Raw genomic sequence first — 23,924 nt, 5'->3', positions numbered from 1 at the left:
GCTATTTTCTTTTCTTAATAATGAGTTTTTTAAATACAATAGTCTTTGTGCTCACCTAAACAAAAAATCGTTGCTTTTAATATTTTGTATAAATAGATTATGAAATTTTGTTTAGTACTCATTAAATTAAGATATATTTAGATATCTATACGGTGGATGCATCATTTATAAAAAAATATATGATATTTATAGAGAAGAATGATTATTACATCACTTTTATTTTTTGAGATCCATTTGACAAACAAAATGGAGGTGCTCCATTGTGATGTTATAGTAATGCCTCAACCATGATACCCTTAAATTAAGTATTTGTCATTTTAAATTATTTCATTAATGTTAAATTTTTTGAAATAAAAGCTTACTACTTGACAGTTCAATAGAGGAATAAAAAAAATAGTTCAGTTCTATGCTCTATCTGTAAAACTATTGCACTTAGTTAATAAGTAAAGGCAATAGTATATATCCTGACTGAGCAACAACAACCATAGTAAAAGTTAATGGAAGAAAAAACAAACAATTCTTGTTTTAGGGTGTCTGCATTGTCTAATGAAGCATATATATCAAATTAATTTCTATAAGAAAGAACTCGCAAAAAGAACGTGTCTCAAATGCATGATACATAATAACAACAACATTCAAACATGGTAACAATTCTACAGAGGATGATCATGAAATTGCCTCAAATAATCTCATATAAGTCACAATGACAAAATGTAAAGTCCTTCACACTTATAAACAACTAAGTTAGATTTTTCAACATTTCTTTCCATTGCACTTTGTTCTAATTCGGTTCTTCAAGTCACTATCATATTCCCTCACCATCTTAAAAATGAATTTCTCTTCTCTCTGCAAAAAACTTCCCTGTAATTGCTTGTTCAGGAATAAGAGAAAGCCAAACTCCAGTATCAGCACCTTCCTCAACTGTAACACTTCCTGCATAACCTGTAAGAGCTGTTTTCACCCAACCAGGACAATAACAATTAATAAAAATCTTTTCACCATCAACTCTATCACAAAGTTTCTTTGCCATAAACCTTGTATAAGCATTAACAGCTAGTTTCGACACCGAATAATCCGTAAATCTTCGAGGCCATCCTCCTGATTTCCATGTTCCATCTTCTACTTGTTGTAGAAAATTTGTCACAACACCATCAATTAGTTCCTCTGTAAGGTTTTTCACATCACTTAGTTGCTCTCTCAGAGCATCATTCTCCAATCTCTGTTAATTACCACAAACAACTTAGAATTTATCAAGTATAGACTCCGACATAGACACCTGACATGACACAAATACATTGACACTGACAATGTAAAAAGCATAGGCCAATGACACTCATAGATAGAGTTATTTGTTTATTTTAATTAAACCACTTAAACATTCTTTATCTATTTATAGATGAAGAGTGCTAGTAAAACATTTATGTTTAATTTCATACACATACACATATCGTAGGTATATAATGTTTTCTTTTTAAACAGTCACTATTAGTAATTAGCTGTTACCTACGTTTCGTTTTCCATTTAGTCGACCTAGACGTGAGCTCACATTTACAATTCGGCCACCAGCGGTAGATGCCTTCATCAATGGAATCATAGCTTCAATCATACGTTTGGTTCCATAATAATTTGTTTCAATAACCTGTTGAGCATTTTCAACAGAATTATCTGACCCAAAATTGAAATTCACACCTGCATTGTTCACCTGCACATATATGATATTAATATATCTAATTTTATTAAGGCATTTTGCAACTAGATTAAGCTAGCAACCATATGTTTTATAAACTTGCCAGAATATTTAAGCCACCATAATTTTCCTTTAACCATTCAGAGAATTGGCTAATGGATGAAGAATCTAATACATCAAGTTGATGACATTCCACATCAAGACCACCTTCTTGCAAAACCTTAATTGATTCAACACCAACATTAGCATCTCTTGATGTTAGTATTACAGTTACTCCATGATCAGCAAGTTGTCTAGAAATTTCAAATCCAATTCCTCTATTTCCACCAGTGACCACAGCAATTGTTTCCTTAGACCACCACCTATATATAAGTCCAAAGTCAAATAAAACACGTGTTAATTGACCATAATGTTACTCTGTCTCACTTCTTTTTACAAGAGAAAAATTATGTCAATAAAAACAGATGTATTTGATCAATATTATAAATTAAATATATTAATTTTTATTGATCCAACATTCTTTTATAAAAAGAACTGTAGATAGTATTCATTAATTCCATCGATTAAGGATTGTTAACAATTGATACAAAAGTTGATATTAATACATAGATATAATTCTATTTCTTTTAGGTATCATCGAGTTGAAAGTGAAACGTTAATCATTGAAAATCCATAAATCTATTTAAGAGGTTGACTTTGTTTCAAACCCATAAATGCACCCAACAAAGAAACCACATAGAAAATGCAACCCTACCTTTGGTGATCAGAATAAGGAATGGTCCTCAAAAGTGATATCTCTTGCAATCTCTTATCTTTTCGGTCTTTTGATTTTTCTCTGTGCCCCATTTCTTTCTATGTCTTTTAGGAATATTAAATTAGCACCAATTGATGTTTGAAATTTTGATTGATAGAAGTTAGAGATAGTGTGACATTGAGGTTGCAAGTGCATAGGAAAAAAATGTATCAAACATGAAAATGCATGCCACGTTGTTGGTCTAAGCACCAATGTTGGCCTTTTGGTCAAAAGGGTAGAACTAGACTTTAGGATAACTTTTGTAGGTAGGAATACTCTCCATTTCTCAAAATAAATAGAAAACTTATTAATATTTTAAGTCTTATCAAAATATAATTATACAACATAAATGTCATAATTTTTAAAACATATGTATTTATACAACTTTTGTTAGGCATATTTTAAAGGAAATTTCTTGTAGGTTATTTTAGTTGGAAAATTTATTTCATCAAAAAATTAATTAGGACAATGCAATGCAACTTCCCATGTGAACTCCATTAACATACATGTTCTAAAAATGGAAGGTTGTATGTGTCATGTAAAGAAGAATACTTTTATTAATTTCAAATATATGAGAAGAGGCCGTTCCTCTTTTGTGGTAGAAAGTATGGAAAAATAACTGGAAGGCCAATATGAAAACACCTTTGATCCTTCATATTTAAATTTTCAATAAATGTTATTGTTTCAGTAAATGGCAATAAAATTCAAGAATTAGCTAAGTATCAATACAGTACAGAAGAGTCTCAAGAAAGATAATAGCAAGAGTCAAGATCCTTCATTTCTCAGACTGTAATTCATAGGGATTAGTTAGAGGAGCATACAAACAGGTGAACATTAGTATTAGAAACATAAAATTATTAAATTTGAGACTCTTTTAATAGGCATTAAATTTGAGACTTAAATCACAAAAGTATATTTGATCACTAAATTCAAAAGTTGATCAACAATCTGTCCAACATTACAGATAAAACTATTTAATTTAATTAAAATACAACAATAATATATTTAATGTAACACATAATATTATGTTTGATCATTGAATAAACATTAGTACACTGAACTTTTATAACAAAATTTTAATTTGTAAATGTACCCAAAAAAATTGTTATTATGCGAGCCTTGATTAATGTTATTTAGATTGTTTTGTTTTTAATTTCACATTATAGTTTTATTTTCAATTACATGGAGACATATCATGCGATAGCAAGGGGAGTATTAAACTAGATTAAAATATAAATAAAGAAGAACAAAAGATTAAAATATAAATAACTCAAAAAAGATTATAATATCAGGCAAATGATTCTCTAAAGGGGTCATGTAAATACTAAATATTCAATTTTGATGGTTCATACATGGATATTTATAGAGTTTAATTATTATGTCTTATTAATATAAAAAGTTTTATTCCTCAAAAGAGATAGATCTTAAAATATATTAAACAGGGCCAAATTGTATTGAATATATACGTGAATATTAAATAAGATGTATTAAGTATTTTTTTTACGTCAAATATATATATATATATATATATATATATATGAATGGATTTGTGAAAGAGGGAGGGTCTCTAAGCCAATGGATGCCCCTCTTTGCCTTTGATTTTTTAGAATCTTTTTTAATAAAAGTTAAATATTTTTAATAATTTAATCGTTATAATTCATTAATAATATAAGAAATCTTTATTTATATAGCCAAAATGTATCTATAAATATATTAACAAATGTTGCCGTCAAGTATACATACTCGTTAATGAAAATACTATCGTATTCAATTAGAGTATGTTTTTTACAAGTATACACTAAGTCATTAAAATAAAAGTAATGTATTAAAGATGTAAAATTATTTTACAGAAACATTTACTTATAATTCGTGGTAATATTAAATAGTTTGATAACTATTGTTGGTTAAAAAACTATATAATACATCTAACATATTAAATGACCATGATCGAATGATTGAATGAGAATTATAAAACTATATTTTACACTATTTTTGCACTTTTGAGTAATTACCTATTGTCATCCTTGAGTAAAAAAAAGAAAAACCATTGTCCTCCCTAGATGAGTAGGAGAATACATAAAATTAGACAAAATCTCAATTATACCTTGTTAATATAAACAATTGAATAATAACAAATTATTCATAAAAGATATTCTTTTGATGTCAAATAAATATAAAAAAGAGTAAAATAAAAACGATTGAACCAACTACGACTTCAATACACAGTAACCATTTAAAATTAAATTAAACAAGAAACAAAATATATATTTTAGTTGGTAAAGATATTGATAAAATCATGTTAAGTCACCACAATTTTAAAAAAGTTACATTTAATAAAATATTAAAGACTTATGAACTTCAATTAACAATAAATCATTTAAAAAAACTCTCAAATGTAATTCTTCAATTAAATAATCATTAATTAAATTTTATTTATCTTTCAACTAAATTACCAACTCCTAAAGTCTCATTTCCATGATAATCATAGCTTTTAAAAAAGAAAATTAAACATGCCAGCATACATATATATAGTTAGTTACCAAAATAAAATGAATTAATATGCAAATTGGTCTTTGAAACTTGTATTATGATTATATTTATCTTTAAATTTTATAAATTAACAAAAATATTTTTAAAATTATAAAATATCAATCAAAATAATTTTCAATAAATTTTGTTATTATTCACATTAACTGTATATCAATATCATTTAAAAAAAAATAAATTTAATGATACTGTGCAAAGAGAAAATGAGTGTATATTGTAATAACATTGATTTGATATAAAATAATAATTATAAATAATTTATTTCATAAAATATTTAAATTTAAAAAAAATTAATTCATATTATAATAACATTAATATAATATAAAAGAATTAAATATTCACATAATCGTATCTAACGATAAAAATTTAAATATAAATCATTTTAATAATTATTTTATAATTTATAACAATTGACAAAATTTAAAAATGAATTTAATTCACGTTTACTGTACCAATTCACCGAAACTAAAAGAAGAGGTAGAGAGGAATATACCTCGAACAGTTAATTAATATCCATTTCTTGTGTGCTCTAGCTGCTACTCTGGTACAAAGAGAGACATCACAATCATAATCAATCAAATATTTCCTAAATCAGAATACCCTCAATTTTAATTACCTCTCTCCTTCTCCTTCTACACTCTTCCCTCTTTAATTACTCTCATTCTGTTTCTACGGTAACTCCGCAGCAGCAAACATAACGTAACGCATTACATTCATTTCATCATTAAATTATTTAATATAATATCCCATTTAATTAATTTATTTTATTTTCCATAAAGAAACCGTCATCACCTTTTACAACGAACCTCTCTTCAATTTCAGGTATCTTCTTCTTCCTCTTTTAAATTGCGCTTCACTCTTCTTAGTCTAATCACAACTTTCTCTTTTTTATCTTTTTAATTCATTATTATTTTATTTTTCTTCTCTCCTTTGACTTCTTTTCAATTCAATCTTTATTTTTTTCCCCTTCGGTTACTGTTTTATGGTGACTTCGAGATTTTAACCCATTAAATTCCACAAATTTTCTCTTCAGATCTGAAGCCAAAGTTATCATCTTTCGTTTCTTCACAATTCAAATGCTTCACTGGGTTCACAAAACCCCATTACCAATTACCAATTTTTGAAATTTGAAAAATTCAATTCATCAAAGAAAAACAACATGTCTGAAGCAGGCCAAGCCATGGACATGAGTTTTTCCAAACCAAAACCATCTCCGGCCGCCGATCACGGCCGTGGAACCAACCCGCCGATGGATCATGTTCTATTGGCTTTGCGTGAGACTAAAGAAGAGAGGGAACTTCGAATTCGGAGTTTGTTTAATTTCTTTGATGCTGCAAACAATGGTTACTTGGATTATGCTCACATTGAAGCAGGGTTATCTGCACTTCAGATACCTCCTGAATATAAATATGCTAAGGAACTTTTCAAGGTTTGTGATGCTGATAGAGATGGGAGAATCGATTATCACGATTTTCGACGTTATATGGATGATAAAGAACTTGAACTTTACCGTATTTTTCAAGCTATTGATGTTGAACATAATGGTTGTATTCTTCCTGAAGAACTTTGGGATGCACTTGTCAAGGCTGGTATTCTTTTAGCCCCTCTTATGTTCACTTTACTTTGTTAACTGTCAATGTTTTTTAGTGTTTTTACTTTTTCTTCAGTGGACTAAGACTTGTTGACATTTTATGTTAACCATTAAGTTCAAACTTGCATTTCCTTTTATTGTGGCTGTAACTGCAACCTTGATCGGTTACATTATGAAAACATTTTAGTTTTCCTTTTCTAAATATGTGTTCATTTTAAGTTGCAAATAAGATGCTAGACTTTTGAAGAGAAAACAGAGAAGATTTATCTCTAGCTAGAGATGATGCATTTCTGGAAATAATAAAAACAATAATTTTTGGCATTTTCATTGTTTCTGAAAATGTAGATGGTTGTTTACTTCAAGAATCTTTTTTAATTACAAGTAAAATTCACACAAATTTTAAAAAGTGAAAACAGAAAAAAAAATCGCAAAGTAAACTGTCTCTTAAAACCTTTTTAAATGAGATTGAGTTACATAAATAAGGAAGCTATAAATGTACTGTTTGAAAAGTTCATATGTAGCCATAGTTATAAATTATAACTCATATCAACCATGCATGAACAAATGTTGAGAGACTGCAGATGTTTTATAATTTTTAATAGCTTTGGTGTATATATGTTTCTTTGGATGATGTTCGTTGTTCATAGAATTTTTTTCAAAAGCAATTTGTGAACAACTATTTGATTTTGTGTGGTGCTTGGGACTTGTGAAGGCTGATTCAACTTCAACCGTTGATGGTGGATTCTAATGTATGCTTGATAATTATTTACTTGCTTACATTTTTTGTGTGGGATAATCGGCCTAGACCTTATTATTTATATAGATTTTTAAGGCAGTGTTTCCTTTTATGGAAGATTTTTCCATTTTTATCCCAGAGTATTTATCGTAAGCAAATTCAACTTTCATGTTGCAGGTATTGAAATTGATGAGGCGGAACTTGCTCGCTTTGTTGAACATGTTGATAAGGATAATAATGGAATTATCACTTTTGAAGAATGGAGAGATTTTCTTCTACTTTATCCTCATGAAGCAACCATGGAAAACATATATCAACATTGGGAGAGGGTGTGTCTTGTAGACATTGGAGAACAAGCTGTGATTCCTGAAGGCATCAGCAAGCATGTGCACAGGAGTAGATATTTTATCGCAGGTGGAATAGCAGGAGCCGCATCTCGCACAGCAACTGCTCCTCTTGATCGTCTAAAGGTGATCTTACAAATCCAGACTGGACGGGCTTCGATCATGCCAGCAGTGATGAAGATATGGCAACGGGATGGTTTATTAGGGTTTTTCCGAGGTAATGGATTAAATGTTGTGAAGGTAGCGCCAGAGAGTGCCATCAAGTTTTATGCTTACGAAATGCTGAAAAATGTAATTGGAGATAGTCAAGGGAACAAGTCAGATATTGGTACTGCCGGAAGACTTTTTGCAGGTGGCATGGCTGGTGCCATTGCACAGATTGCTATCTATCCATTGGATCTTATTAAAACTAGGTTACAGACTTGTGTTTCTGAAGATGGAAAGGGTCCTAAGCTGGGAAAACTTACAAAGGATATATGGGTCCAAGAGGGACCCCGGGCTTTCTATAGAGGGCTTGTTCCATCTCTTCTTGGAATGATTCCTTATGCAGGCATTGATCTCACTGCTTATGACACCTTGAAAGATGTATCCAAGAAATATATTATTCATGACAGTGGTATGTATGATATTACTGCAACTGCATCATTAGTCATTTTTTCCATTCTTACACATTATTGGTAAATAGACACTTCTAACAAACTCAACATTTTTCTTCTTTATAGAACCTGGTCCTCTAATACAACTCGGATGTGGGACGGTTTCGGGAGCTCTTGGAGCTACTTGTGTCTACCCACTTCAGGTTATTCGTACAAGGTATATTTGTGTGCCAGAAGTAATGTTTTTCTCTTCTCTCCTCCCCCCAAATGCAAATAATGAATAGGAGATGATATCAATGGTGAATCCCAGAAAATAACTATAGTGCTGGAGCTTGCTATACTTGTTCAAATTAGGACTATAGTGCTGTAGCGTACTAAATAACAGAAAATAACAGAAAATATCAATTGTTCAAATTTTGCTAAACTATAGTGCTGTAGCGTGCTATACTTTGTACTAAATAGCATATCATGGAACAGAAACGATTTGTTGAAATTATGCAATACTGGTGCTATAGCTGTTATTTGATAACGACAGATGACAACAAATTTGTCCTTGATAGCTAGTTTTAGAATTGATACAATATGTAATGTATGTTGTTTACTCACATTACATTGTCACGCGTCTCCTCAGGCTGCAGGCACAACCTACCAACACTTCTAGTGCTTACAGGGGAATGTCTGATGTTTTTTGGAAAACTCTTAAGGACGAAGGCTTTCGAGGGTTCTACAAGGGACTCATTCCAAATCTCCTCAAAGTTGTGCCAGCTGCAAGCATTACTTATATGGTTTATGAGAATATGAAGAAAAGTTTAGATCTTGATTAGAGTTGTTAGTCACAGTTATTGCGCTGACAACCGAGCTAATTTCAAATGTTATATAGGATCTCTTGAATTGTTGATGGTGGCGAAAAAAAGAAGTTAGATTAACTAATCCTGTTGGCACTATTACAAGTAGTGATTCTTCAAGGAAGATGTTAAAACATGATTTGTAGTCAGAAAGTTTTTCCCCATGCTTATCTGAACTAAATGGTTGAGAAATTAGGACTATAATTTCTATATATATACCAAGGTTAAGGTGTTATTCATTTTGATATACTTGTGTTCGCTATTGTTAATTTCTTATAGTAAAAAGTGAATATACCGATAAATACAGATTGGTGCATGGCTCTGTAATGGTGGATAAAATTGTTGGATGACATTCTAATGAGGCTTATGAAACAACAATAAGTTGAGTCATTTTTTGCCCAACAATGCAAATCCTTACAAGTTGAACTGAAGTTTCAGTTTTGAACATTTTCTGTTGAATGTACTGTTTAACTCTTGATGCATGTGCAAGGAACATTTGTTGAAATTGAACTTTGAGATTATTGACATGCGTGGGATTGTTACTGATAATTGCTTAGAGCTTAAACCTCTGCATGCGAATGTGGAACTGCGGTAAATAGCCAATGTCACGCAATGAGATTGAAGACACAGTTTAACCATGGTTCCAAATACTCACTGTGTCTAAGAGTTTGAAGTCACTCATGGCGGTGTTTGTTTGCTCTACCATTGTACAGGTGGAAAAAAGATCTGTTGCTTATTTAGCTATGTTGATTTCATGAGTCACAACATTTTCATACTGACAGAAACTGGTATTTAAAAGATTAACTGGGATAATTTTCTGAATATATTAATAGATAACATTGGAGATAATCTTCTCACAGAATAATGAAATTCATACATATTACACTGACAAAAAATTAAAATACATAGTCAGATTTCTCCAAGAATTCGAGAGCCTTTGTTCTCACTCTTTGCAAACAACACCACTTTGGTAAATTCCTAATAACTAATTCTCCCTTGCCTTTCCCTCTTTATTCTATAGCAGAAACACATTGAACTGCCACACATAACTGACACAGTTAATAATAAAAACATAACTGCATAATAACTAATAACTAATATTTATATTTATTTACCAATAATAAATAGTCTAACACATACCCTCAAGTTATGTCACTGTCTTGTGTGGTGTCTGCACAAATACATCCAAGTATATCTTTTCAGACTGATAAGACTACGAAATGAATAATCAAGTTTTATTTAATATCTAAACACATTTTGATTTCTTTTCAAGGTTTTCATTTAATGTCTACTTCTTTCTTGGGTTTTCATTTGTGGTAGCAGTCTGTATGCAATGTATAATGGAATCATTTCTGTGTTTTATCTCACATCATGTTGCTAGTTAGGTTAGGTGTCTTAATGTCATAATAATAGTAGTATGTGCATGAATTATATGTTTTTTTTTTGTCTTTTAATACTTTGATTTTTAGGAGAAGAGATAGTAGTCATCTGGAGTTTGGCTAAGAGTTAACTAAACTCTAGCCAAAGATTGTTGCAATAGTTCAAAGTCAGTATCCACAATTGATTCGATCTTCACTGAAATTTATTAATTATTTGAACATAATTGATTACATAAATCTTCGCATATGGACCACAAGTATCATAGACAACAAATGGACCTGCCACATTACACAAATCGAAAAAATCATAGACAACAAACATTACATGACATGTACCTAAATTTTTACAGCACAAGGCTAATGCCGACACTGGAAAACACTTAAGTTTTCTATCTATGTGCCAACAAACAAACAGTTTACAATTTTATTCATGGCTTCCAGCAAAAACAGAGGTAAACATTACTATCTCTGTTTCTGTTTCTGCTGCTTGCCTTCTTCACATACACATACATCTATTTGGATATACCATGCATGATTTCTGAGTTTAAAGAATGAGCTGAAAGAGATACAACACTAAACAAACTTTGGTGTAGCTGTCTCTAGAATTGAACCTGGAAGAAAGGCTTAGCCTTCCCTTAGCCTCACTATGAATTGCCTTTTAATTAATGCTCCTTTCTTCAAAAGGAGAGAAGCATTATATTCAAGACCTCAACACATTTGTCTTCATCCTCTTCATTTTCTTCTTCCTCCATATTCTCGCTGTTGGATTAGCTTATGTAGATTGGATTGGTACCTTCAATGAAGGACAATCAACATTTTGAGGGTTGTTATTTCATTAACAATGGAGCATATATATATATTACCCCTCCAAAGACAAAGATATATCATATATATCAAGCTTCCAACTTGTTAGGGAATTGAAAAAGTAGATAAAAAATACATACGTATCAATCACCTTTTAATATTCAAATTAAATTTTCAAAAGGACTCTCAAAAGAAATATTATTACAAGTATAAGGTTTTAAATTGCGGGTGTAGTTGCATCACAATTTTTGAAATGATGGAAAATTAAAGACAAAAATGACTGATACCACTGTAATTTGCAAGAGACCTTTTTAAGACTTCAATATTGTAATTATAATTGTGGTTGTGGTTACACTTTAAAACTATTGTTAAAATGCAAATATATATATTTTCTTGGTATTATTCTGATGCTTAAAGCAAATTTATAGGAGGGAGTCATTCCATATGAAAAAGACTAAAAAATAGATAATAAAATAATTAAGTGATAAAAAGGTCAATGATTCTATTCACTTCGAATATCATAACATTTACCATAAAAAAAATAAAAATTAAAGGAACAAACATGGAGAGCAAGACACTGTAGAGGTTTGGAAAACAGGTAAAGAGAAATATATAAACAGTATAGTAATGAAAAGTTGATTAAAGTATTTGTAGTGACAAAAGCAGCCAAGTGTAAAGAGGGGAGAGGGTGGTAGATAAGCACTTACATTATACATTTTATATTAAGGTACAATGTGTTGAGACCGTCCAATTTCCAATTTGTACCCATGGAAATGGTGGGAGGGATGGTCAAATGCTTTATGAGTGGATATATACGCAAATAGCCACTGATTTTTTTAGTGAGATTTGCTTAATCCGTAAGTGATTATACCATAACCATAGAAAGTTAATACTCAACTTTTTTTAATTAACATATCTCACACATCACATGGATTAAAAGATGGTGTCCAATATGGCTATCTTACTATTATAAATTTTTATTATAAATAAAAGAATTATTTTTTACTTATTTATCCGAGTATTTCTAATATATTTTTATTTTAATAAAAAAATACTTAATGTCATTAATTGAATATTTGACATTCAAATAAAAAATTTAAATGAATTTGAAATATGATTTACATGAAATCTAAAAAATTGATTACAATTAACTAATTTTTTTAATATCCGTAGAAATAGTTATTTTTGTTTGTAATAACGATCGAATGGAGTATATATTTGATTCCTCTTTTTGAGCCTACAACAAAATTGATTTTAAGGTCTATAATTAATTTTAAAATATTTAACTATTTTAAATATAATTTTAGTCTCTACGGTTGATTTTTAGTTTTAAAATTATCCATATACTCATTTTTATTTAATATATTGAAACGTAATCAATTCACTATTTGATAAAAATTGATTTTAAAGAATTAATTTATTTAAAATCAATTTTTTCACCGATCAATTTTTCCACCGCATAAACTCAGATATTTGATAATCTCAACGATCTTTCATTACTGATTGGAATAACAATTATTGGAGCTCCTTAAGCACGCTTTTACAAAATGATTTGAAGAAAATGACATAGCTTTGTTTGTTTACTTCCACATATAGAATTTGCAAATCAGATTCATTTTGCACTGGGTGGGTGGTGTCTTATTTAAAGTATATCCAAAGTGAACTCAATATGACTTCAATAAATAGAGTCTATTGTGTTACATTATTTTCAAGTAATTTATTATTTTTTACTTCAATTATAAACTTAATATGAGTTTATTAAATAGAGTTCGTCAACTTTAATTTATATATTAAATTTTATTTATATTTAATTTTATTAAAACTTAAAATATTAATTTAAATATTTCAATTAATATTATTATACATTATTTTAATTTTAATTTAAAATTAAATTGAATTTAATTTTTTATAACAATAATAAAAATTAAATGTTAAATACATGACATAAATAATTAAAATTGATAAAAGAAATTAATAAAACAGTCATAAATTTATTATTATTAATAAGTTAATAAAAAATGTAACGATTATAAATTTATTATTATTAAATTATGAAAATAATGACACAACTTCAATAAACTCGTCAAAAATTGAATTTTAAGTAATTATTTAAAAACCGTTAGAGATGTTCTTATGCATTTTCTTTTTTAGAGTGTTGATGAGCATGGAATTAAATAAACATGCTACCCTTTTCTAAAAATTATGATTATAAATGAGATTTAAATCTACTAGAGTAAATTAATCATCCAGAATTTTGCTTACTGATTGTACATGATTTGATATTACAATTTTTTTCTTAAATATATTAGGTGTATGTAAATTTATTGTTGTAAATTTCATCAAACAACGAAGACAACTATGAAATTTAAGTCAACACGAGAACGCATTATCGTCAAAAATTTATCTAAATTAATATACAGAAATTTAAAGAGGTCAAAACCATGACTTTTCAAATAACACATAAAAATAAACATGTAAATCATTAAGATTAAGATCAGATTAATTGTGAAGATTTTTTTGTTTTATTTTCAAAAGTATTTTTGGACTCAACTTGTAAAACTAGAATCACCCACCAAAATTCCATAAAAGCTTAAAAATATGGGACTTTTCATCCTGTTGTAAAAAATAACCAAAAAAAGTATTCCTAAACCTAAAATTCTGATGCAGTTATATTATGCACACGATTATGATATTATGTATAAAATGTAGAAACAACAAAAAAAACTCTTTAAGATTCTCTTGATTATAAACATAGAAATATATACGGAGAGAGAATATTATCACAAATGTGGACGTGCCGGAGTGGTTATCGGGCATGACTAGAAATCATGTGGGCTTTGCCCGCGCAGGTTCGAATCCTGCCGTCCACGTTTTTTTCTTATTTAAATTTCTTTTATTATTCCCTTTTGCTTCTTCCTCTAAGAACACCACAAACTCATGCAAGAAATAATATGAATTGACATTTGCTTAGACAATTGGTATGAGTATATTGAATTTGATAAAGCAATGCAAATCAATAAAAAAACTACACCAGATTCATGCTCATACAATCACCACAGGTCTCTTACCACATCACACACTCTCCATATTAAACAGCATTCTCTCCACTTTGACTTCCTTATTACTCCCAAACAACAACATTAGCACTTGTTCCAATTCATCTCTAACAACCTATGCACTCACTCTTTTCAATTCAATTCCAAACCCAACAACTTTCACTTACAACACTCTCATCAGAATCCACACTCTCCTCTCTTCCCCTCTCACTGCCTTTCATCTCTTTCTCTCTCTTCGCCGTCTCTCTCTCCCCCTTGACTTCCACACCTTCCCTTATATCCTCAAAGCTTGTTCACAACTCCATTCCTTCTCTCTTGCTCAGTCTATTCACTCCCAAGCTTACAAATTCGGTTTCCTTGTCGATTCCTTCGTACTCAATTCCCTCATTCGAGTTTACTCTGTTCACGACCGTGTAAATGATGCCCACAAGCTCTTTTGTCAATGTTCTTATAGAGATGTTGTTTCCTACAATGTTATGGTTGATGGGTTTGTTAAAAGTTTCCAGCTTGATCGTGCACGTAAACTGTTCGATGAAATGCCTCAAAGGAATGAAATTTCTTGGGGCACCATGATAGCGGGTTATAGCCATGCGAAATTGTGCGCTGAAGCTATTCAACTTTTTAATGAGATGATTAGCTTGAAGTTTGTGCCGGATAATATAGCATTGGTGTCAGTTCTATCTGCTTGTGCTCAATTGGGGGAATTTGAACAGGGTAGGATTGTTCATGATTACATTATAAGGAATGGGATTATAGTTGATTCATATCTGGCAACTGGGTTAGTGGACTTCTATGCAAAATGTGGATATGTTGAGATTGCTATGGATATATTTGAGTCATGCAGATATAAAGATGTGTTTACTTGGAATGCCATGCTTGTTGGTCTTGCTATTCATGGGCAAGGTTTAATTTTGTTGGACTACTTTTCTAGAATGGTTGGTGAAGGGATTCAACCTGATGGAATTAGCTTCTTGGGTGTGTTGATTGGGTGTAGCCATGCTGGTTTGGTTGGTGAAGCTCGAAAGATTTTCAATGAGATGGAAAGTGTGTATAGTGTTGCTAGAGAGCCTAAGCATTATGGGTGCATGGCTGATATGCTGGCTAGGGCTGGGTTGATTGAAGAATCAGTGGAGATGATAAAAGGGATGCCAAGTGGGGGTGATGTGTTTGCATGGGGTGGGTTGTTAGGTGGATGTAGGATACATGGGAATGTTGAGATTGCAAAACAAGCAGCTCAACAAGTAATGGAGATAAAGCCTGAAGATGGTGGGGTTTATTCTGTCATGGCTAATATTTATGCTAATACAGAGCAATGGGATGATTTGGTTAAGATTAGGAGATCGTTGGGAGCTAACAGGAGAGCTAAGAAAATTACTGGCTCTAGTTTGATTAGACTCAATGGGCATTAACAAGATGCCAAGATGATCATTTCCTTCAGCACTTTTGGTGATTATTTAGATTTATTTATGATTTAATATTAAAAACTAGTAAAGTGATTGAAATTTAAGAATTACCCATTATATTTATTTATTGTACTGGTGTTCATAGCTCCCTTATGGCACAAACACTATATGCATTTTTGGATTAACAATGAGTTAATCCTGAACCATAAAAATGGATTGATAATGAATTTGACATATGGATTGATAATGAATTTGACATATGGATTGATAATGAATTTGACATTATGTTATTGTCATTTTTCGTAAAAGCTATGTTTTGAAACTTGAACAAAATCAATATCACTATAGTTTTGTCAATTTCACCCTAATGCTAAATATGCACCGTAACTAATCATTAACATAATCACATGAAAATGATGTGGTGTAAAGATTAAATGGATACTAGAACCAAAAAATGGTTTTCTCACACTTCAAAATTCTTGTCTGTATTTCTCCTCTCTTACTGCCAATCTAATCTTTTGGGCTACTGTGGCTCTTAGCCATTATGTCATGGATTAAGTATTGAAATGGAATTTTAGTTGAAGTATTACAAGACTAAGCTAATTTATGAATTTACTTTTCTCTGCTTTATTCAATATGTTCATCATTACATATATAGTATTGTTCATAAGGAATATTCCGTTGGTACCTCATTCTAGCACATGCATTTCTTAATAAACTAGTGACTCATCATAATAGAATTGAGTAGATAAGGGCAGAGGAAAACTTCTAGATTCTATGTGACTCATACTCTAGGACATCTTGAAATCATTGTCATATTTGGGCTTGATTTTATTCCTTTTGGATTTTCTAAGCACCACATGCCCATAGTGCAAGTCTTCCTCCTATTTCGGTCCATCTACTTGATCCATAACATTCTCCTCATCTTCAAATGTCATCTTGTCCTCAAGGTGGAAATCAGGATAAGTGCGAATGATGTTCGCCTAAGATTCCCAAGTAGCATTTTCAGGGAATAAACCAGTCCATTGGATTAGGACCTTATGTTCAGTTCCTATAGTTCCCTACTGCCAATCCAAAAATGCTAAAGGTTGCACGATGGGCTAGTTGTCCAAAGCAGCCAAAGGTAACTCAATGGGAATCGGTGATGGATCGAAACATGGCTTGAGCTGGGAAACGTGGAAAACAAGGTGGATCTTACTAGTTGTAGATAGTTCTAGTTGAAAAGTTACCTTGCCGACAACATGCAATAGCTAAAAAGGACCAACTGTTGTGACAACGCCAACCAACTGTTGTGACAACGCCAACCAACTGCTGAAGTCTGTCTATATGGTATGAGTTTGACAAAACCCAGTCTCCCACTTTGAATTGATGAGGGATGCGTCGCTGATCAGCAAAAGCTTTCATGGTATCTTGGGCGTTGAGCATTTTGCCTTTGAGGATAGATAGAATGTGATCCTTATCTGTTAAAATCGTGTCAACAACCTGTAACGATGTGGAACCTTGAATGTAGGTCTAAAGAGTTAGGGGGTCGTCTGTAAACCACCTGAAATGGAGAAAACTCAGTGGAAGTAGTGACAAGCGTGTTATAATGTCATTCCGCCCAATGAAGCACGAGTCCCCATTGTTTTGGCTTGTCATGAACAAAACACCTCAAATATTGTTGTAGGATTTTGTTGACAATTTCAGTTTGACCATCAATTTGTGGGTGATAGGTTGTGAACATATATAGTTTAGTGTCACAGAGGCGAAATAGTTCTTTCCAAAAATTGCTCAAGAAGATGGGATCACGATCGACCACAATGCTGTGGGGCATACCATGCAACTTGCATATCATAGTAGCAAATAATTTAGCAACTTTAACTGCATTAAAACGAGTAGGCAACATCCCAAAATGAGCAGCTTTAGACAATCGACCCACCACGACAAGAATCACCTTATGTGTTTGTTAAGAAGGGAGCCCTACTGTAAAATCAAGAAAGATGTCTTCCCAAACCTTGTTTGGAACATGTAGAGGTTGCAACAAACCATATGGGGTGTGATTAGGTGTCTTAGTTTGTTGACATGTTGAACAAGAATTGATAAAAGTAGTAACATCCTTTAGCATGCCATGCCAAAAAATATTGTCATGTAGCCGACGAAATAAAACTTGACACCCATGTGGCCTCTAACTAAGGAAGCATGAAACTCTTCCAACAAAACTAGTTTCAACAGTTAAATAGAAGGAACAAACAAATTTTCCTTTAAAGAACAAGAGTCCATCAGCCAACTTGAAATTGGTGTAAAAGGAAGGATTCAACTTGATTTTTTCCACCAAGGTCTGAAAATCAGCATCCACGACAGGTGTTCTTTGAATTTGGACAGGAAATCCATATGAGGAATAGTCAATACCAAGCAGTGAACTCGGGATAGAGCATCGCCACTTTGTTTTGGGCCCCTTTTATAAACAATTTCATAAGAGTAGCCCAACAGTTTAGCCAAATAGAATTGTTGTTCTGGTGTTTGAATGACTTGAGTCATGAGTTCACGCAAACTTCTTTGGTTCGTATGAATAATAAAGTTGTTGCCCAACAAATACGTTCTCCATTTCTTGACTACCGATGTAATAGTACACAATTCACGAACATATGTCGAAGCACTAAGATCCTAGGACAAAATTGCTTACCGTAATAGCAAATGGGATGTCGACGTTGAATCAGAACTACACCCAGATACATCAGTCTCCAAAACAAATTTCTCCGCAAAATTTGGTAGGGCCAAAACATGCGCCTCGGTCATGGCGTGTTTTAGAGCTTCAAAGGCAGCTTGTGTAGTGTCAGTCCACCCAAATGTGTTTTTGTTAAGAAGCTTAGTCAAAGGAGCTGCAATAGAGGAATAGTTTCACACAAACTTACGGTAAAACCCAATGGGGACTAAGAAACCCAATGGGAGAGATGCTTAATCGACGGTTGTGGTTTTGGTGGTGTGACGGAGAGGGTGGGTTTGAAGGACGAGAGTTGGGGAAGGGGCTTTTTCTCTTGAAGTTTAGTAAGGTTGATTGCTTGGGACAATGAATTTGGTTGAAAGGCTTCAACCTCGCGACGCATTGTTGACTTGAGGTCGAACATGAAGAAACTTAAGTAAAACGAGGGGAGATAATTCTACAATGCGATTTGTCAGCTTCTCAAATTGATTTTGATATTCCTTGACAGAACCGGTTTGACAGAGTTTGAACAGAGCCCCTTATGATCTTCATACAGGGAAGGGGCGAAACGAGACTCCAAGGCATGGAGAAAAATCGACCATGTCAGCAACTGAACGTTAGCGTGCATCCACTGGAACCATGTCAAAGATTCCTTCTCCATGTAGAACGCCTCAATGTGCAGACGTTGGTCGTCGACAATATGGTGAAAATCAAATAATTGAATGATTTTAAAAAACCATCCGAGTGGATCAGAGCCATTGAAACAAGGGATGTCTAATTTAATGGAGGTGAACGGGAAAGGAAGGATTTCAGTGGATTGAAGGGAAAGTCCAGGTGGACTGAGACATTCACAAAGACCGTGGAATTTAGTGGTAAGGGTAGCAATGTTGTTTGAATAATGGTTTGGAATTGTTGCTGGTTGTTAATCATTTGGTTAATGGAAGCAGAAAGGTCATCAATGGAAGGACGAGGTGGTGAGGTCACCAATTTATTATTAATTAAGTACTGGAATGGAATTTTAGTTGAAGTACTACAAAACTAAGCTAATTTTTGAATTTACTTTTCTATGTTTTCTTCAATATGCTTCATCATTACATATATAGTACCATTCATAACGAATATTTCATTGGTATCTCATTTTAAGGCGGACAAAGTTCAGTTTTGAACTAAAACCGTTTGAAAATTGAATCGAACTGGTTTTTAGTTTAAAAAAATCAAATCGAACCGGTTTTTAATTAAAAAACTGAATCGAACCGTTTTAGAAATTGGTGCACTGGTTTATTATTTGAACCGAACCGGTTTAACTTAATTTTTTTATTTATGTAGGTCAAATTTTACATAACTACTCCTAATTATTTCTATAAAAAAAAATTTGGTTCAAGTTTTTTGAAATAAAAACTGATTCGGTTCAGTTTTTTCAAACTGAAAACCAGTTCGGTTTGATTTTTTCAAACCGATTCGGTTCGATTCTAATTTAAAAAAATCAATTCAAAAACAGTTCGGTTCTCAATTTTTATAAACCAGTTCGGTTCAGTTCAGTTTTTTATTTTTTTAACACCGATACTTCATTCTACGACATGCATTTCTTAATAAACTAGAAGTTCATTATAACAAAATTGAGGAGATAAAAGCATAGAAAAACTTCTAGATCTTATCTGACTCATACTCTAGAATATCTTGAAATCAATAAAATATTTGAATCTTATTTTATTCCTTTTGGACTTTCTAAACACCACAAACCCATAGTGTAAATCTTCCTCCTCATTCGGTTCATCTATTTGATCTATAACACCTTAGCATCCACGATTTTACTTGAAATGCATAAAATGGAAGGTTTTTGAACAGTCTTATTAGAGAAAAAGAATTACGAAGATTATAAATGAATAATTATATACAGATCAATAACTTTGAATGATCTTATTTACTCATTTATGTTGTAACAATTAGAATAACACAGTTTATTTATTTATCTATAATTATATTCTGACATATCAGATTATAAAGAGGGCGTGGCATGTCGAGAGGCTTCTATAGTATCGTGTGAACTATATACAGTGACAAGTGTCCAGTGGCTTCAACATTCTGCTACGTGCCTCCAGAACTTTCCTACTCTACTGTACTAACTTACATCGCTTTCTGTTAAATAAAATATTACAAGCCTTTCTCATCCATCAAACTATATAGCCACGATTCTGCATCAAACAACGAACATAAACTGCTTTCAGATTTTGCACCAGTAACTAACAACAACTACTTGTATCACAACTTGAAATAGTTTCTCTGATTCTTCCCTCTAATTCGTTTGTAACCATGTTGAAGCCTACGGTACAATTTTATTCTTTCTATTTCTATCAATGTTTTCAATTATTTATCCTTTGTATTTATGGCTACTGAGTTGTTCTTAATAGTATACTATTAGTTAAGAAAACACCTTAATTAAGTATACTGTGCAGATGAGTAATTGGATGGCACTGCTTAAAAATGGGATTAGAGGAAAAGCAGCATACACAACCTCAACATTACCAAAGATGAAGGCATATGCTACACCATCTGATTATGGATACATTCACCGACAACAACAGAGGAAACCATCTTCGAAATCAGCAAAACAGGACTTCGTGCCGATTTACGTTGCTGTTGGAATGATAGCTTTGGCAACAATGTTGGGTCTCCACACAGCATGGCAGCAACTAAGAAATTCACCAACCGTGCGGGTCAAGAAACAGAGGAGGGAGACTCTGCCGGAAGTAGTTGAGCCTGAGCATGTTATGGAAGAGTCTGATAAATTCTTGAAGAATTCGTTTTTCAGGAAAATTGCACATGTTCAGGAACGTAGTTATCCTGATCATAACCAGATTCCAAGTCCAATTCATAAAGATGCTTTTGCTTATCAGCCTCGTGTTGAGACTCTCAAATCCGTCGGTGTTGATCCATCATCTTAATCCTAATCCCATGTCTGACTCCACTGTCACTCTAATTAATTACTAAAGTTTATATTTACATTTTTATGTTGTTAATGTGGATAAATAATCTAAGGGTAGTTTTTGTATATACAACTCAGATGATGTTTCTCTTCAAATTTTATGTTATGTTTTTGTATTATACCTGAAGGATGAAGCTTTATATGTTTACGTGGATTAGCAGCAACTCATATTCGTAACAAACTGTCAAGGAAAGAATCAAAGCCCCATACAAGAGGGAGTTCACTTCTCAAAGGGAGAAGCCCGATTAGCTGATAAAGGATCGTTTATATTGAAAAATTAATTAATGATTTATAATTAAAAAGTTAATTAATTAAAATTAAAACGTTTTGGTAAATTTTATTTTTTTAATATAAAATGATAAAACAATTAATTAATTGAAATTAAAGTGTTTAATAAATTTAATTTTTAATAATATAAAATCATATAAAAATATATAATTATTTATTAAAATAACAAAAATGTGACTTTTTATCATAAATTATTTATTACATTATTTTAAATGTGACCTTTTATATAAATTATTTGTTACATTATTTTTTATTTATTTTGTTACATTATTTATTCTTTTTTATTAGAATACAAATGTTTTTTTTTAATTATTATTAAAACATAAATTTTAAGAGTTCAGTTTCTTATATTATTTATTTTAATAAATAATTAAAAATTAAATATGTGAAATTGTTTATTTTAGTAAAGAATTAAACAAATTGAGTATATGTTTCTTCATCGGGAATAAGATACATGAATTGTGAATTAGTAAAATTAGTAAGTGAGTGGGAATATTTATTTTGTATATAGAGATAAAGAATAGTAAAAATAAAATAATAAAGATTATAAATGAAAGAAAATATAAAAAATTATAAACTATAAAAATAAAATAGTAAAAATTATAAATAAAAGAAAATATATATAGAAAAAGTTATAAATTATAAACTTACATATTTAAAATAATTTATAAAAATAAGTTATAAGTTAATAGCTTTTTTTATTAATATATTTCTTTTAATCTAACAAACTCATAAATTAATCAAATAGTGCTTAATAAGATAGTTGTCTTGTGACAACACAAATAAATAAGGGTGGATGCACATTTAACTTACGTTTGACTCAAAAATTATTTCGAAAAAAAATCAATTTAATTACAATATATAAAAGAAAAATTGACACCTACAATTAATGTAAAATATAAAATTGAGTAAGAGTAGGTTTTATAAAAAAATGTTATAATATATGTATATATAGTAAAATGATCCACTATTATTAGAGGGCGATGTAAAAATTGTGGTATATAACCACTATGTATGATGTAAAAATTGTGGTGTATAACCACTGTGTATATAATATATGATTGATTAGTTATATATCTTTATTTAATTTACTTGGTTTTGGTCTTATATCGATTCTGGCTCCTCGCAAAATTTAATTCTTTATATTTATAATTTTTTTTGTTATTTATTTTCAGAGTGAGGGAACATTTTGATTCTTCACATAAACTTCTTTTGTATTTATAAATCTTATGTTATTTATTTTTGGAGTGAAGGAACATTTTGATTCTTCACATAAACATGCAGGACATATTAGTTTTAATAAAAAAAAATCTTTTTTAGTCTTTCATAAAAATAAAGGATGACACGTTAATTTTTTTTTATCAATTTTGATATTTGATTTTTTTTTAAACTGTGATATGATAGTTTATATGTCAACGAAAAGGCTACGAAATTAGTGAAAAAAAATATAATTTAGAAATAAAACAAAAAAAAAACAAATTATAATTAAGAAATGAAAACGCGAAGAAGAAAAAATATGAAAAATTGTAATAGAAATATCTCAGATGAAAATCGTCATTATATCATGTATCAATTATTCGAATTTCTTGTCATAGTCAAAAATCGTCAAAAATAATTATATTAGTGAAGTTTAGAATTTTCATTTTCACTTTTTAATTTTGCGTTTTAAAGATTTTCGTTTTCACTCTTGCGAGAAGTTTACGTCATTTTTTTGTATATGTCGTTAGTTTTTATATAATTATAATATATTGTGATTCAAAGACTAAATTATTATCTATTTATTTTTATCAAAAAAATAAAAACATTTTTTTAAAACTAATATCTTGCGTGTTTTTTGTGTGGGACCAAACGTGTTTTTACTCTTATTTATGTTTAAAAATTCTAACTATAACATTTTTTTTATTCTTCTAAATATATGATGAGTCAGCCCTAAAGATTAGTTCAAATTATGAATTGCAATGAGACTATTGAGAATAGGTGATAATTAAGGGTGGACACGACGAAGGATCCATCCGAAAATAAACCATATCGGAACAAAACAAAAAAAAAAGAAGAAGAAATATACCATAAATTATATTGAAAATTTTGGAAGTTTCAAAAAATGAAGTGAACAATGGAGTGATTAATTTTTTTAAAGGAGATAATGATATTTTCATTTAAAATGGGAGGTAGGAAGTTAAAGTGAAAGAGTG

The 23,924-nt window shown here is 30.8% G+C and overlaps 4 protein-coding genes and 1 non-coding gene across 8 annotated transcripts; 4 read left to right on the top strand and 1 right to left on the bottom strand.

Moving 5' to 3' along the window:
- Positions 1-539: 539 nt before the first annotated feature.
- LOC101502987 ((+)-neomenthol dehydrogenase-like) lies at positions 540-2,653 on the bottom strand. The gene is made up of 4 exons (XM_004503762.4): positions 2,442-2,653; positions 1,791-2,049; positions 1,508-1,702; positions 540-1,219 (listed from the first exon to the last, which is right to left on the bottom strand). Exons 1-4 carry the CDS (start codon positions 2,531-2,533, stop codon positions 824-826), a joined length of 942 nt encoding a protein of 313 aa, XP_004503819.1. The 5' UTR covers positions 2,534-2,653; the 3' UTR covers positions 540-823.
- A 2,980-nt stretch (positions 2,654-5,633) lies between these two features.
- Positions 5,634-9,455, top strand: LOC101501196 (calcium-dependent mitochondrial ATP-magnesium/phosphate carrier protein 3-like). 2 transcript variants are annotated; one of them, XM_004503757.4, is made up of 5 exons: positions 5,634-5,849; positions 6,061-6,616; positions 7,532-8,314; positions 8,421-8,511; positions 8,926-9,455. In XM_004503757.4, exons 2-5 carry the CDS (start codon positions 6,187-6,189, stop codon positions 9,116-9,118), a joined length of 1,497 nt encoding a protein of 498 aa, XP_004503814.1. In that variant the 5' UTR covers positions 5,634-5,849; positions 6,061-6,186; the 3' UTR covers positions 9,119-9,455. The 2 variants fall into 2 exon arrangements, with proteins under 2 accessions (XP_004503814.1, XP_004503813.1); XM_004503756.4 differs by lacking the exon at positions 5,634-5,849 and having other exon boundaries at positions 5,856-6,616.
- A 4,655-nt stretch (positions 9,456-14,110) lies between these two features.
- Positions 14,111-14,192, top strand: TRNAS-AGA (transfer RNA serine (anticodon AGA)). The gene has a single exon. It is a non-coding gene; the product is annotated as a tRNA-Ser (tRNA).
- Positions 14,193-14,219: 27 nt separating this feature from the next.
- LOC101500869 (pentatricopeptide repeat-containing protein At5g61800) lies at positions 14,220-19,540 on the top strand. The gene has a single exon (XM_004503755.4). The coding sequence runs from the start codon at positions 14,303-14,305 to the stop codon at positions 15,785-15,787; it is 1,485 nt and encodes a 494-aa protein (XP_004503812.1). The 5' UTR covers positions 14,220-14,302; the 3' UTR covers positions 15,788-19,540.
- Positions 19,541-20,510: 970 nt separating this feature from the next.
- LOC101500555 (uncharacterized) lies at positions 20,511-21,608 on the top strand. 3 transcript variants are annotated; one of them, XM_027336230.2, is made up of 2 exons: positions 20,511-20,786; positions 20,881-21,608. In XM_027336230.2, exon 2 carries the CDS (start codon positions 20,915-20,917, stop codon positions 21,401-21,403), a length of 489 nt encoding a protein of 162 aa, XP_027192031.1. In that variant the 5' UTR covers positions 20,511-20,786; positions 20,881-20,914; the 3' UTR covers positions 21,404-21,608. The 3 variants fall into 3 exon arrangements, with proteins under 3 accessions (XP_027192031.1, XP_027192030.1, XP_027192029.1); XM_027336229.2 differs by having other exon boundaries at positions 20,512-20,786; positions 20,870-21,608; XM_027336228.2 differs by having other exon boundaries at positions 20,524-20,786; positions 20,915-21,608.
- Positions 21,609-23,924: the final 2,316 nt, after the last annotated feature.

The sequence above is a fragment of the Cicer arietinum genome, chromosome 6 (genome assembly GCF_000331145.2).
Source record: "Cicer arietinum cultivar CDC Frontier isolate Library 1 chromosome 6, Cicar.CDCFrontier_v2.0, whole genome shotgun sequence".
NCBI lineage: Eukaryota > Viridiplantae > Streptophyta > Magnoliopsida > Fabales > Fabaceae > Cicer > Cicer arietinum.
The sequence above is the reverse complement of the archived record's forward strand: the minus strand, read 5'-3'. Positions and strand labels throughout refer to the sequence as shown.

Bases quoted from the DNA above. Each gene is read 5' to 3' on its own strand.
- LOC101502987 (XM_004503762.4), bottom strand. From the start codon at position 2,533: ATGGGGCACAGAGAAAAATCAAAAGACCGAAAAGATAAGAGATTGCAA. The intron at 1,703-1,790 runs GCAAGTTTATAA...ATATATGTGCAG, and splicing joins ATGGTGGCTTAAATATTCTG to GTGAACAATGCAGGTGTGAA. The intron at 1,220-1,507 runs GTAGGTAACAGC...GGTAATTAACAG, and splicing joins GACTAAATGGAAAACGAAAC to AGATTGGAGAATGATGCTCT.
- LOC101501196 (XM_004503757.4), top strand. From the start codon at position 6,187: ATGTCTGAAGCAGGCCAAGCCATGGACATGAGTTTTTCCAAACCAAAA. The intron at 6,617-7,531 runs GTATTCTTTTAG...TTCATGTTGCAG, and splicing joins GGATGCACTTGTCAAGGCTG to GTATTGAAATTGATGAGGCG. The intron at 8,315-8,420 runs GTATGTATGATA...TCTTCTTTATAG, and splicing joins ATATATTATTCATGACAGTG to AACCTGGTCCTCTAATACAA.
- LOC101500869 (XM_004503755.4), top strand. From the start codon at position 14,303: ATGAGTATATTGAATTTGATAAAGCAATGCAAATCAATAAAAAAACTA.